Here is a 15,262-nt window from a genome sequence, read left to right as displayed (position 1 = left end):
TAAGTTGTGTGCAATTTTATATCAGAGGTGTTCAATGCATTACCAAAATCTTTTTATGAAGCTAAAACATTCTATTGTATCTAACAAATTTTATGATATAAATCTTTATAGCAAGTTAGTCAGTTTACAAAATATTCTCCAATGTGACTGAATTTGCTGTACAACTAAAGACAAATATGCATTAAAAGCAATGTACAATATTACTGAATAAAACACTATTCATAGGACAAATATTGGAATAGGAACTACTGTATACTACAATAATCCAGTCAAGGAATACAAAAGATACAAGCACAAAAATTTAATAAAGAGTCTGAATCGGCAACATTTTAATTACCATGAACTATACACAGTTATTATGGGTCTAACAAGTTGTATACATTTCAGTATAAAAAATATTCAGCAAGGTCATTTTTACTGGATTTGCTATGTTCAGTACACTTGTGGTACTGTAACATAATACACTAGTTTCAACAGATGATTCCCTCTATAGATATAGAATGAGACTGCTCAAGGCAAAGCACAAGTATACGGTTATTTCTACAGTACAGTATCAAAACTCTTACATAAAACAAACTAATGGAATAAAGTTCAATACATACTTAAAGAACTAGTCCAGCAATATTAAAAATGCCTTAGGCACAGAAAAGCTTTTCAACAATTCCATAAATTTGTACTGTTTTTAATAAACAACAGTGAGCATCACAAAGTTTACAAAGGATACTCTCACTTGCAGCCATTGCCACTCATATCAAACTGGGAGGCAGGAGTGATTTACCTAATGTAGCGTAATTATAGCTAAGAGTTGGGACTGAAGAGCTTTATTAATTTCACGGAAGTTTAAAGAGTGTGTAGTAAACACATACCAACCTTTCAACATCAGGGGGCGGAGAGAGGAGAGCAAAAACACCTTCTCATATCCTAGCTATACTACTTTCCAATTTTTTTTTTTAAACTGCCATGAAAAACCAACACATTTACTGTAGTTGCTAGGCATGTCATGATTTCTCCACAGAAAAGAAGATAGGAAAAAATGGTCAAATAACTTAAACATGATACCTTTTACTGAACAAGAGACTAGCTTTTGAGAATGCAGAAAGAAGAGTTGCTTACCTGTAATATGTGTTCTCAGAGGACAGCAGGATGTCAGTCCTCACGCATGGGTGACATTGGATGGAGCCCAGCCTGGAACTTTGATCTCAAATATTCTAGAGAGTTTGCAGCTGTAGTTATCAGCCTGCTCCCTAGGCAGAGTCCCTCAATCTATGATATAGTTAATAGATGGAGAAACCAACTCCCAGGGGAGGCGGGTGGGTTTCATGAGGACTGACAGCCTGCTGTCTTTGGAGAATACTTGCTACAGGTAAGCAACTACTTTCTCTAGAAAAAGGATGGTAGTCCTCACACATGGATGATTCCCAAGCTATAGGCTGCCTGTGCAGGACAAAGTGGAGAACCCCACAGTACTGAAAGCACCATTTTTCTCTTATGCCTGTGAGGTAGCCTACCCAAAAACAGATCCAGGCAAGAAGGATTGGGTTTTACAAAAGAAAAAGTCATAGAACAGAATGGGACACAAATACCCCAAGGCGTGGCAAAGACACCTAAGGCTGGAGCATGATGTGAAGTCCAGTGAGAAGCATACGTTGCCTCAAGGACTATTACAGTCAGGTATTTGGATCAGCGAAACCTGACATGGAAAGGTCTAGATCCTCCTGAATACAGGAAAAAGCCTAGAGAATCAACCATGAAAAGAACGCTTGGACAAAGACCACATAGTTTCCTTCAGTGTTACAAGACAATCAAAAAACCAACAGGGGACAGAGAGCCCTCCAAAAAGAAACTGAGTCACTAGCATCTGCAGGACAGAATGCATTTGCAGAAGCACACCTAATGATTGGCTGATAGGCAAAATGGAGAGAAAATCACAAGCAACACTTGGAAGCAGCAGCAGGAACAGTGTGCCCAGGTCTGTGGCAGACTTTACTTGCCAAAGTACCAGACAGATTTGACCTCTCAAGACAGACAACAAGAATGTCAGGGGATGAAAGGCAATCTCTGAAACAGTATTGCTAGCCCAAAAACACTCAAGTAGAGAAGCTAGGTCTGACGCTCACCCATGCTCCAACCTATCAAGGGTAGGCCTATCCATCCTGTCCATAGGATAGCACAGATGAGGAGGGAGGCACTTTGGTCAACCTAGTGAAGTATAAAAACTTAAAGGGAGTATTGGCCAGAACTTGCCAAGAATACAAGGAAATGTGGTGTACTATTGCCTGTAGATATGCACTAAGATATACCACCAATTCCCTAGCTTTTCTCCCCTTCCCCACCATTCTGACCGGAAGTAGAAAACACCACAAGGAAGTAGACCCAAGGGCTGCAGGGATAAGAAAAAACACTAGGCTGTATTTAATCAACCCCAACCAAACAAGTTCGAGTAGAGCGATAACACCCCCCCCCCCCCCCATGTAAACCTCTCAGCATGACAGGAACAGCCAAAACTGAGAGCGAACCCCCTGGACAAGAAATGCAGAAATTCTCCAAGAGACAGAAAGCAGAGATACTGCAAGTGCAAACCCTGTAGAAACAGGATTTATTTACTGACCTGGCAACCCGAAGGGTACCAGGGCATGGTCAGTCTGATTGCAGAACAGACTGCCCAGCATCCTGGCCTAGGTATCAATACCCAAGGCCATGATTATGTATACTTTCCCTATGGAATTATGTTGGTGTAGTAAGTAAAACAATGGTTGCATGAATCAGGACCTCAATGCCCACAGATTAGGTTATCCCTAAAAAGGTTTTGGGGGGGGGGGGGGGGGGGGGGGAGGAGTATAGCTAACAAGCCACCACAGCAAACGTGTAGCACCTTTGTTGGAGTCCCTCATCCCCTAACTCATACAGCCATGGGTATGGTGAAAGGCACACCTGCCAACTGGAATGCAAATGGACCAGAAGTAGACAACCCCTGCCATATCCCATTGTTGCACTATTGTTAATGGAGTCAGCATGTACAGCACGACAATGGCATCCCTAGTGCCTCTGGGGTTCTATGGCCATCCTTGGTGGTGGGTGGCATTGCCCCCTCAAGGTATACAGTACCTGACAGCGCTTCAAGAGGCTGATCGCAATCCTTGAATTGGGGATGTGAATAGTTCACTGCCCTTTCCATTGCATAACAGTGGAAGGAAAGCCCATGATAAAAGACTGTACCATGGTGCTCGGCAGTGCCGCCCTGCAGCATCTGACTGCATCCAGCAGTGCCTACAGTATCAACTGCACCACCAGTGTCAATAGCATGTTAGTGCTCACACACCGCGCCCAAGGCTCCAATGGTATTTGACCACACCACAGGCACCCAAGCATGCTCAACATCTTGGCAGCACCCATGTGTACCTAGTGCCCAAAGACATTGCTTGCTCACAAACACCACAGGCTGACAATATCTGTGGATCACAGAGACTAGTGCCCAAAGGCGCTGATGGTCCAGCGGTACCGATGACACCTGCAGTGCCAAAGGCGAAGGCCCTGCAGCACCAACACACTACCAGGTGCCCCGCAACAGACATGCCACATCGGTGGACAAAGGAACAGCTAACAGCCACATTCCTCGATGGTTCCCATTGGCTAGCTATGCACCTGACAGCATCGATGCTGTGGGCTTGACAGCATTCATGCCAGTGCTTAGGCCTGATGCTAACCTCTGATGCCCCATGAGCCCAGTGCCCTTTGTGCTGAAGGATGGCTCTGGGTACCCAAAAGCATCAGCACCCATGGCACCAGATGGTCTTACACCATCAATGGCACCCAGATGCCCATGTCCCTTCAGGACACTGCAAAGGGGGTCATCTGCAGCCCCAAGTCTCTATAGCCTCGAGGGCACTGGACCATGGTGCACCCTGGATGCCCCAGGTCAATGGAAACCCCGGCACTCGATGGCATTGCAACCACACCAACGCCACCCATCAGCCTAGGGCTTTCCAAGGTGCTTGAGGGCTCTCAGAACCCTCTCGCCCTGGTGGTAGATAGCCTTTATGGCGACCAGGTGCTCAATGGCGATCCCAGTGCCCCTTGGCAGCGATGGCGCTAGACATCAAGATCAGCCATGAATGCCATCGTTGGCAAACACGCCCAATAGCCTCAAGGGCAACCCCACACAATGGCATCTAGGCATCTATGGCATCAAAGGTGGCTCTGATAGCATCAAGGGTGACAATGGTAGCCCTGGTCCTCAACGCATCAAGAAACCATGGTGCTCGATGGCGTATGACAGCACCCAATGCCTATGGCATGGAAGGGCTCTCACCCCCAGCTAGGGTAATTGACAACATGCGCATGGTGCTTGAGTGTGCCCACAGTCGATGGCCCTTACTGCGTCAAGGGTAGTCATGCACTTAGATGGGATTGGGGGCACCCAGCACTTCAATGGCGTCAAGGGTGACTATGGCGCACAATGGCAGTCCTGACAATGCGTCAGACCATCAGTACACTTGCATGGGCAACTGTTACGAGGCATGTCACCGAAGGTGCAGCAGCAGTGCTGCTTGCCCAGGATCCTGTTCACCCTCTCTAACAAGGAGACTGCACTGCCATCACTGGCAAGCAGGAGGCGGCTGCATCTAGGGCTCCTGCCTGTGGAGACTAGTTCCTTAGAATGTGGGGGATGAGCAGCTCTCTCCCCCCCACAGGAACAAGGCAGTCCTCAATCCCATCACTGTCCGAGCCTCCATCAATGTCAATCAATTGGTGAAATGACATGTAACTCCTGCCCGGGCAGAACTCAGGTGAGTTCCCAGGCTTACTGGCCTAAATGGATCACCCACAGACTGCATTCTGTCAGTCCTGTCAGCACCAGACAAAGGCAAAAAAATAGACAGAGCAAGGAGAGGACAAACTAAATGCAGATGCAGTATTTAAGGAACAGAATTAGACTCTTCCAGGCTGCACAGCAACTAAGGCCCGCCATGGGGCTGGCAGAAAGTTGAAATGAAGAGAAAAAAAATGAAATGTAACAAAAAAAATCTACTGTAAGGAAAAGAAAAACAGCTGCAGCTCCAGAAAAACAAAAATTGCAACAAAAACTGTGATGAGAGGGCAAAGCTGTATACTGTGACCACACTGCCCCTGTAACCACACGGCTCCATGGGGGGGGGGGGGGGGGGGGGGCGGGGAGGGGAATGAGACTCTGCCTAGGTGGTAGGGTGATAACTACAGCTGTACATGCTCAGTAGGGCACTTTTGAAAGCTCTAACACAAAAGTTCGCAAACCTGTTCTGGGGGACTCCCCAGCCAGTCGGGTTTTCAGGATATCCATAATGAATATGCATGAGAAAATCTGCATGTTATGGAGTCAGTTCATGCAAATTTATCTCATGCATTTTCACTGTAGATATCCTGAAAACCTGACTGGCTTGTGGTCCTCCAGGACAGATTTGGAAACCACTGCTCTAGAATCTGAGATCAAAGTTCCGGGCTGGGATCCATCCGATGTAGTCACCCATGTGCAAGTACTGCCATCCTGTTTGTCCTCGGAGAACACTGGATTTTGACTTAAGCATGCTTTTGCCTATATGCACAAACACACTATTTGACATTTTAAACCAAGTGTTGTTACAGCCATAGAGATATTTATTTTAATGTGTAAGGAATTGTGATAGGTGTGAAAAAGGCCAAAACACTTCAATAAAATGACACTTGCTAATGAATGAGAAAATCAAAGTCTAAATGTAGATATTTTTGAAGTTCTCTTATAAAATCACTTAGATCAATAATGAAATGGTCTGGAAAATTATTTTCACACAAGCATGTTCTCATTTTTCTGCTCATATTTTTTAGGTCAGATTATTCTATTTGTATATGCAGGAAGCACCATCCTTCACTCATTTTGCAGTGAGCAGCTATAGATGGCATTGGTTAGTCACAAATTTATTAAGTTAGTTCAAGAAAAATGTACCACTTCTAATTTGTTTACTTGTTTTTTTCCTACATATTTAAGCACATTAACCATATTACTTTACCTACAGAAAAAGCTGCTTGGATTACTGATTTAAGTATTTGCATTGTGTATAATATATATTTATATAACCACACTCACTCATACATGCAAATACAAGGCAGGAATAATCCCTCATACTGACATTTCCATTAAAGGGATATTTACTTGGGGATCTTAGGGGCGGAGAAATAACTAGGCGCACCAGGAAGGACAACAGGGATGCAGATTTCAAACAAAAGGCCAAGATGGGGGTGGGGAGGGTACTATCCTTAGCTCATGGCTCAGATCTTATGTTGAACTTGGTCAAAAAGACCAAAAAGATGCAGGGATGCAAATTTTATTAAACTGTTGATGTCTTGAAAGTTTTAAGAAAATTTGAAAGGAAAAATTATCAGGTTTACAGTTTTAAAAAAATATATTATATAATCAAAAACTGAGCAGCAGTGGAGAAAACGCTGGTAGAGTCAACATTGCAACTATTGTTGTCTTCAGGTATGCATTAATTTAAAAGAAAGAAAGAATTTCTATTAACCTTATGAGAAAGTCTCTACAGTCACTTGTTTGAATTTATCAAAAGTGTTTAATATTTTGGGGTTCAAAAAGAAAATGTTAATCATGCTGAAAATACACAGAACCTACAAAATAATATCCAGTGATAAGATTTGCCATTATACAATTTATTCCACATAAAAAGCTGCAATTTTAAAACTGTCTGGACTTTCAGACAGCAGCAGAGTATATGACTTCACTCATGTACAGTTGCAGTTATGCACCCAAGGTAAAGTACCGCCGTGTGGGTGGATTGAGATAAAAGACCATTACAAATAAACTCTCCCATGTTCAATGTAAATGCCATTAAGCTTGTGAACACAAGACATAATTGCAACTTTGACATTATGACTATATAGCATACAAAATGGCATAAGGGTTCAAAAACAAAATGCAAATAAAATTCCTTTATTGCTCTGAACTGTGCACTAAAATCAAAACAGTTACACAAATAGATGCTCTGTAACTGGCAGAAACATGGTAAAATCTACAAGAGTTTTAATTCACAGCAGAATTAATTCATTTCATTCCCACCGGAGGTTACAGACTGGATTTTGATCCTCACAGTTCTTCACTCTTGTGACACTTAAATAGCCATTGTGCACTGCAAAAACTAAAGGATAGAAAGTATTACAATAAATCTGATACAAGCATGCAGAAGAATGTCATCTTATTTGTTAAGTACGTCACCATTTTGCATAATTAAAGAAAATACAAGTATATTAGAGATATTTGCACACAGTAAATGTAAAGGCATTCTCTTTGTCATTGTATTTTCTATATAGCTGCACTAGTTAAACAAGAAAAAATGTGAAAGACAAGCTTATGTATGGATTTTCTAGTACTTTTCAACTTTAACCCTTTTGGAAAAGGATTTCACCCTTATTTGACCAAGGTGCAATAAAGTAGGTGCCGGACCCAAGATTCACCTAACCCCCCCCCATGTTTGAACCAAACTGCAGAATGTTCAAGGAACTTATTGTGACAGCAGAAAACAATGGACAAACTGAACCGATCCTCAAGTACTTTTTTTGCATGAAGTGAAGAGCTAGGATTAATATAGTTCTTAGATTAAAAAAAAAAAAAACTGGTTCATACTCTGTGAACTTGGAAAAGCTACTTGGATTGAAAGTGTTCTTGACAGCTACTTGCATGTTAGAAGTCATTCTTAACCACTCTTACGGCCATGGGATTCAAGCAACTCATCAACGAGCCCATGCATAAAGCGGGTCATACGCTAGACTTCATATTCATTAACTCCAGCTTCACACAGCTTTCACCCCTTCTCAGTTCCATGGTCGGACCACTCCATAGTTACCTCTACCATCAAAATGACAGGGAGATCCCCAGCGCCTCCTCCCCACAGTACGATACACTACAGGAAATCCTGCACGTCAGAAGCCCTCAGCAACTCCATGGCTAAAGAACTTCCTAACCTGGATTTATCAAATCCCAACTCAGCCCTACTCTCTTGGCTCAACATTACGGAGGCTGTAGCTAACAGCCTTTGCCCTCCCTTGACAAAGAAAATAGACCACTCTCAGAAAAACAAACAACCATGGTTCACAAAGGAGCTACACATTAAAACAAGACCTCAGACAGAAGGAAAAGAAATGGCGGAAGACCCCTAACCCTTGCTCGCTAGCCATATATAAAACTGCGCTCCATTACTACAGAAATGCTACACTACGAACAAAAAGGGATTTTTATGGCCTCAGAATCCATGACCTGGTGTTTGAGCCGAAGGCCCTCTTTTCTTACGTAGCAGAACTCACTAAACCCACCACCCCACCCATCCCTAATGACCAAGCGCAATCGAAAGCTAATGATCTGGTACTCTTCTTCCAGAATAAAATTTCCAATATTCTAACCAGACTGCCAACCATCTCCGTCACGCCACCCAGCCCCTCAGCATCCTTTGCAAAATTGGAAGCATCGTGGGAATCCTTCGAACCTACTTCCGAAATGGAGATTAAAACCATTTTAAAGAGAATGAAACCTTCAACACACCCACTCGATCACATCCCGTCCAAACTTCTACTGCTAGTGCCGGATTGTATATCCAAATTTCTAGCAAACATTAACTGTTCTCTCTCACAAGGTATTTACTCAGACACTCTCAAAATGGCCTCTATTAAGCCCATACTCAAGAAACCAAACCTGGACCCAGGTGACCCCAACAATTTCCGCCCTATTCCCAACCTGCCAACCGTAGCCAAGGTAATGGAAAAAGTGGTTAACAACCAACTATCAAAGTATCTTGAAGAACATAAACTTCTCCATGCTTCACAATACGGTTTCCGTATATCTCATAGCACTGAAACTCTCCTCATTTCCCTTACAGACTATATCAACATAGGCCTTGACAAAGGGCATTCCTTCTTATTAGTGCTCCTCGATATCTTCGCTGCATTCGATACAGTTAACCACTCCATCCTAGTAAATCGACTAGCAGATATAGGGCTAACAAGATCAGCACTCAATTGGTTTGACTCATTTCTCAGCAACAGAGGCTACGTAGTCAAAGTAAATAAGGAATCTCCACGCATCAACTCCTCATTTGGAGTTCCCCAAGGATCCTCGCTATCTCCCACCCTGTTCAATATCTATCTCCTTCCCCTCTGCCAACTGCTCACGACCTTAAATCTAAAATACTACATTTATGCAGACAATGTGCAAATCCTGATCCCTGTAACGGAATCCCTGGAAAAAGCTCTCAAGCAATGGGACATCTATCTGCAAAAGATTAACCTCCTCCTGACCAGACTTAACCTGGTGCTGAATGCAGCCAAGACGGAACTCCTTCTCACCCCTGAAGATGTCGAACACCACCAGAAGTCTCAAGCCAACACTCTCACTTATATCTCACAAGCAAGAGACCTGGGAGTCATAATCGATAATCATCTGAGTTTAAAGAAGTTCATAAACCAGACTACCAAGGATTGCTTCTTTAAACTTCATGTGCTAAAAAGACTCAAGCCCCTTCTATACCACCACGACTTTAGAACCGTTCTCCAGGCCATTTTGTTCTCTAAGCTAGATTATTTATTTATTTATTTATTTATTTATTTATTGTTTTTGTTATACCGAGTTTCATGATAGGCATCACATCAACCCGGTTTACAAATAACAAGGAGTGTAAAGCATAACGTAACGTAAAAAACAATATTTTCAATAAGAACCTTGAACTTTAAATACAGTGAATCAGAAAAAGGGAGAGGGAAAGTTACAAAAAACAAGGAAAATAAACTTGGGATGGAAGGGGAGAAATTGAACAGCACAATATTTACATTTCAGCCTATTGATACATTAGTATGTAATGTGATTCTTCTAGGTCTCCCAGCTTCTACCACAAAACCCCTGCAGATGCTACAAAATGCAGCAGCGAGAATTCTGACAAAAACCAATCGGAGAAAACACATTACACCGATCCTCAAGGATTTACATTGGCTCCCAGTTAGTTTCAGAATCCTCCACAAATCCCTCACCATTATTCACAAATGCATCCACCATCAGGTCCCCCTCGATCTTCAGTTTCCTCTCAAACTTCACATTTCAACAAGACCCATCAGGGTAGCTTATAAGGGATTGATACAAGCTCCCCCAAACAAAGCAGTTCACCGATCATCCATCAGACTACGGGCCTTCTCTACAGCTGGTCCTTTGAGCTGGAACACCAAACCGCTGGACCTCAGACAGGAAACTTGTCTTCAGACTTTCAAAAGGAATCTTAAGATGTGGTTGTTCGGAAAAGCCTTCCCTAATCAAGACTAGCACTGACATTACATAGCCACCTCATGGATCTGATGTAGGTCTCTCTAGTACCTATTATTTATATAGTTTATACCGCTGCTTTTCCATCCTCCCAGTTTACTTCCCTTGTTTCATTGTAACTTTCCTGCTACTTCTGGTTATGGTTTTCGTTTGGTTAACGCCTCTGTTCCATGTAAACCGATTTGATTTGACTTGTTTCAAGAAAGTCGGTATAGAAAAGCTTTAAATAAATAAATAAATTTGAATCACCAATATAGAATAGCTACCTTTTTGAAGGTTTTTTTACTTTTCTCTGTGGTGTTAACTTATTGGGGGGAGGGGGAAGCCAAGCACTACTATTTGCCAGAACGTCACATTCCAACAAACTAAGACAAGCTATATACTTGGCAGAATCTACAGAAGCAAATTTCAAGTGCTTTTATGTTTCAGCCACTGAAATTTGTGTTTATGGAACTTGTCTAAATAAAACAGCATGCTTATTTCTATTAGTTATTTCACTAAAATCAAATTAATTTTTCAAATATTTATTTTTATAGCCTCATGTAAACTCATCTACTGTGTAAGAAATTTAGACTCACTATTTGCATTCAAAGATTTTCAATTATTCTCTAAGTTCACATTAACATGTGCAAAAGCCTCTAGTTTTGAAGTGTGTACAGCTACATTAAAATCCATTTTCCATTAATCTGGTTTATGAACACAAATACTTTCAGAAGCAGGTCATAAAACCACAAAGCAGAGTTGCTTACCTGTAACAGGTGTTCTCCAAGGATAGCAGGATGTTAGTTCTCACAGATGGGTGACATCAGATGGAGCCCTGTCATGGAACATTTTTGTCAAAGTTTCTAGAACTTTGACTGGCACACTGAGCATGCCACTAACCCTGAGGCCACACGGAGTCCCCCTTCAGTCTTGTTTAAAAGCAAAACGTACGAGCAAAAAATAAAATAATAAACCGTAGGTGAACCCAACTCCGCGGGATGGCGGGCGGGTTTCGTGAGGACTAACATCCTGCTGTCCTGGGAGAACACTTGTTACAGGTAAGCAACTCTGCTTTCTCCTAGGACAAACAGGATGGTAGTCCTCACAGATGGGTGAATAGTGAGCTACAGGCACCTTAGAACATAATGGACCAACCAGCACCCAAAAATGTGTAACAGGCACAACAGGGGTGCTGTTGGTAAGGAATGGCAGCCTGAAATTCACAGTGGCTGTAAGTAGGAAGAGTTGGGTTTCTAAACTAGAAACAAATTACACAGGACAGACTGGCCAAAAACGCTGTCCTGCCTTGCCAGCTTTGTCCAGACAGTAATGAGCTGCGAAGGTATGGAGAGAGCTCCAAGTTGCAGCCTTGCAGATGTCGGTAATGGGTACTGAACGGAAGTGTGCTACTGACGTTGCCATGGCCCTGACTGAATGCGCTTTCACACGTCCCTGTAGTGAAAGGCTTGCCTGCTGGTAGCAGAACGCAATAGAGTCCGCCAACCAGGTGGACAGGGTCTGCTTGCCCACTGCAGCTCCGAGTCTATTTTTGTCAAAGGAGACAAAAAGTTGGGTGGACTGCCTATGGGCTGCAGTGCGGTCTAAATAAAAGGCAAGCATACGTTTACAGTCCAAGGAGTGCACAGCCCGCTCACCTGGGTGTGAGTGAGACCTTGGAAAAAAGTGGGCAGTATTATGGATTGATTCAAGTGGAAATCAGTTACTACCTTTGGCAAAAAATTTAGGGTGAGTGTAGAACCCTACCCGGTCATGGAGAAATCTTGTTTAAGGCGGGTACGTTACCAGTGCCTGTAGCTCACTGACACTGCGAGCGGATGTTATGGCCACTAGGAAAATAACTTTTCAAGTGAGATGTCGTAACTTGCAGGAATGCAGGGGCTCAAACTGAGGCCACATGAGCTGCGCCAACCCAACCCTGAGGTCCCAGGTCACAATTGGGGGACGTAGTGGAGGCTTCAACTGTAGTAAGCCTCTCAATGCACCCTACAAGGGGTTGCGCCGAAATTAGGGCATCCCCTATTCCCTTATGGGAAGCGGATATGGCACTTAGGTGTACCCGGATGAAGTCTGGAGGCCAGACTCAGAGAGGTGCCAGAGGTAGTCCAGGAGCCTTGCCGTGGGGCAGAAGGAATCTAGAACTTTTGGCATGCACTACAAGGAGAATCTCTTCTAATTTGCGTAAGATTATCGAGTAGAAGGCTTTCATGAAGCTATGAGGACCTGGGAGACATCAGTGGAAAGGTCAAAGGATTGTAAAATCAACCTTTCAACATCCAGGCTGTCAGACAGAGACTGGAGGTTCGGATGGTGTAATGTACCCTGGTGCTGCGTTATGAGAGTTGGTGTTGTGCCCAGGCGAAGAGGCTGTTGGACAGAGCGGTCACGAAGAATGGGAAAACAGACTTGTCGTGGCCAATACAGGGCTATGAGGATCATTGAGCTCCAGTCCTGACGTAACTTCACAAGAGTCTTGCTGATCTGAGGAATAGGAGGGTATGTGTACAGCAGACCCGTGCTCCATGAGTGGGCGAAGGCATCCATCGTTGGTGTCTTGCGGCTGCTTTGCAGAGAGTAGAATCGGTCCACTTTGCAGTTTTGAAAGGACAAAGAGGTTGATGTCTGCCTGACCCCACTGATGGAAAATTCTGTTCGCTACAGATGGATCCAGGGACCATTCGTGGGGGATGAAAAGTCCGGCTGAGACGGTCCACCATCAGATTCTTCTTGCCAGCCAAGTAGGTGGCTCGCAGTAGTATGGAATGCGACAGAGCCCAGGCCCAGATCTGTGTTGCCTCCTGGCAGAGCAGGTAAGAGCCTATTCCCCCTTGTTTGTTTAGATACCACCTGGCTACCTGGTTGTCTGTTTGAATCAAGACTACCTTGTTGGATAGGCAATCCTGGAATGCGAATAGGGCATACTGGAGTTCCACACTCCCTGGGTTTGAAGTCCGCTGACATGGGCTCCCCAGCCTAGGTTGGAGGCATCAGTGGTCAACATTATTTGAGGTTCTGGTGGTTGGAAGGGTAGTCCCTTGCATAAACTGGACTCCTGTGCCCACCAAGCCAGGGATTGTCAAAGCTGGCTGGTTATCTGGACGACCTCTGAGAGGTGCTGAGTGACTTGGGACCACTGGGATTTCAGGGTCCATTGCGTCATTCTCATGGTAAGATGAGCCATTGGGGTGACGTGGACTGTGGATGCCATATGTCCCAGCAAGGTTAGGAGCACACGAGCAGAGGCTGTCTGACAACGTTGGATTGCACTGGCCATGTTGGAAAGTGTCTTTGTGCGGTCCTTGGGGAGGAACGCTCTAGCCATGGTGGTGTTTAGGTTTGCTCTGATGAAAGCTGGCGTGACTGAGTCAGATGGGATTTTGGGTAATTTATCAGAAACCCCAATGACTGGGACAACTGTATGGTAAGATGGAGGGAGTGACCTTCTCTGGATGGACTTCTGAGGAGCCAATCGTCCAGATATGGGCAGACATGGTCGCTTTCACATCTCAACTGTGCTGCTACAACTGCCAGACACTTTGTGAATTCTTGGAGTGCTGAAGCAAGGCCAAACGGTAGTACTCTGTACTGAAAGTGTTTGTGTCCCGCTACAAATAGCAGGTATTTGCTATGAAGAGGAAAGATTGCTATACTGGCGGAAGCATCCTGAAGATCTAGAGAGCAGAGCCAATCTCCTTGCTGCAGAAGCGGAAGCATGGTGCCCAAGGAAAACATTCTGAACCGCTCCTTGCGGAGGAATTTGTTTAAGGCTTGGAAGTCCATGATAGGACGTATGCTGCTGTTTTTTTTTTTCAGGATTAGAAAGTATCGAGTGTACAGCCCTCTTCCCCGCTGCATCCGGGGAACCGGTTCTACAGCTCTGGACTACAGTAGGGTAGAGAGTTCTGCCTCGAGGAGTACTGTGTGATCGCTCAGGCTCCACAGTAAGGAAAATGAGGTGGTAACCGTGGGTTACGATAGATAACTCCCATCGGTCGGTGGTGACTGAGTGCCATTTGTTGGCGAAGTGGCACAGGCAGCCTCCCACCGGTAAACTGGTTGGGAGTACAAGGGAGGGTGACTTCTGCTCTCTATATAAGAGTCAAAATCCCACTGCAGGTCCAGTCTTGGAGGCTGGCTGCGTTCTAAGGGTTCTGTGCTGACTAGGTTGGCCTCTATGAGAAGGCCGGGCTGTCCGAGCTCGGGATGCAGGAGGGTAATACCTGCGTGGCCTATAAAGTTGCATCCTGGTGCCCCTTCGGGCTGCAGTAGGGGTATCTCAGGTGACAGTAGACAGTTGGCGCATGTTTCGTGATGATCCTTGAGCTGCGCCACTGCTTCTTGGATCTTGTCCCCAAACAAATTGTCTCTTGTGCAGGTGAGATCAGTCAGTTTGTCCTGCACCTCTGGGCAGAGGTCAGAGGCTTTAAGCCAAGCCCAGCGCCTGGCACTAATTCCAGCTGCTGAGACTCTAGATTCAGTTTCAAAAGCATCATACGCTGCTTTGACCTCATGCTTTCCAGCCTCTAATCCTTTCTGCAGGATGGAGGTCAAGCCCTCCAGGAATTGTTCAGGCAGAGTTTCAAAACATTCATGGACTTGTTTCCAGAGATTTCTATTATATTGGGTCATGTAAAGCTGATAGGCCGCTAAACGAGCAGTTAGCATTGACCCTTGGAACACCCTGCGGCCTAAGGCATCAAACGCCTTTTGCTCCTTTCCAGGTGGGGCAGAGGAGTGAGGGCGGGACCTTTAGGCTTTCTCTTGAGCCGATTCTACCACTACAGATTGGTGGGGCAATTAGCTTTTCTGAAAACCTGGGCTTGCTGTACCAGGTATGTGGCATCAGTCTTAACTGGAGGCACAGTTCCTGGGTGCTCCCAGAGGCAGTGTAAGAGGTCTAAAAGAACCTCTTGCACAGGAATTGCCATTACTTCCTTTGGA

The 15,262-nt window shown here is 44.5% G+C and overlaps 1 protein-coding gene across 3 annotated transcripts in view; it reads right to left on the bottom strand.

The window, feature by feature from the left end:
• Positions 1–286: 286 nt before the first annotated feature.
• The window catches only part of GCA (grancalcin), a 176,026-nt gene continuing 161,050 nt past the window's right edge, over positions 287–15,262 (bottom strand). For all 3 annotated transcript variants that reach the window (XM_029605616.1, XM_029605614.1, XM_029605613.1), the window contains exon 8: positions 287–7,160. In XM_029605616.1, coding sequence (XP_029461476.1) covers positions 7,134–7,160 — 27 coding nt within the window. In that variant the 3' untranslated portion in view covers positions 287–7,133. The remainder of the gene's footprint in view (positions 7,161–15,262) is intronic.

Source organism: Rhinatrema bivittatum, chromosome 6 (assembly GCF_901001135.1).
Source record: "Rhinatrema bivittatum chromosome 6, aRhiBiv1.1, whole genome shotgun sequence".
NCBI classification, from domain to species: Eukaryota; Metazoa; Chordata; class Amphibia; order Gymnophiona; family Rhinatrematidae; genus Rhinatrema; species Rhinatrema bivittatum.
The sequence above is the reverse complement of the archived record's forward strand: the minus strand, read 5'-3'. Positions and strand labels throughout refer to the sequence as shown.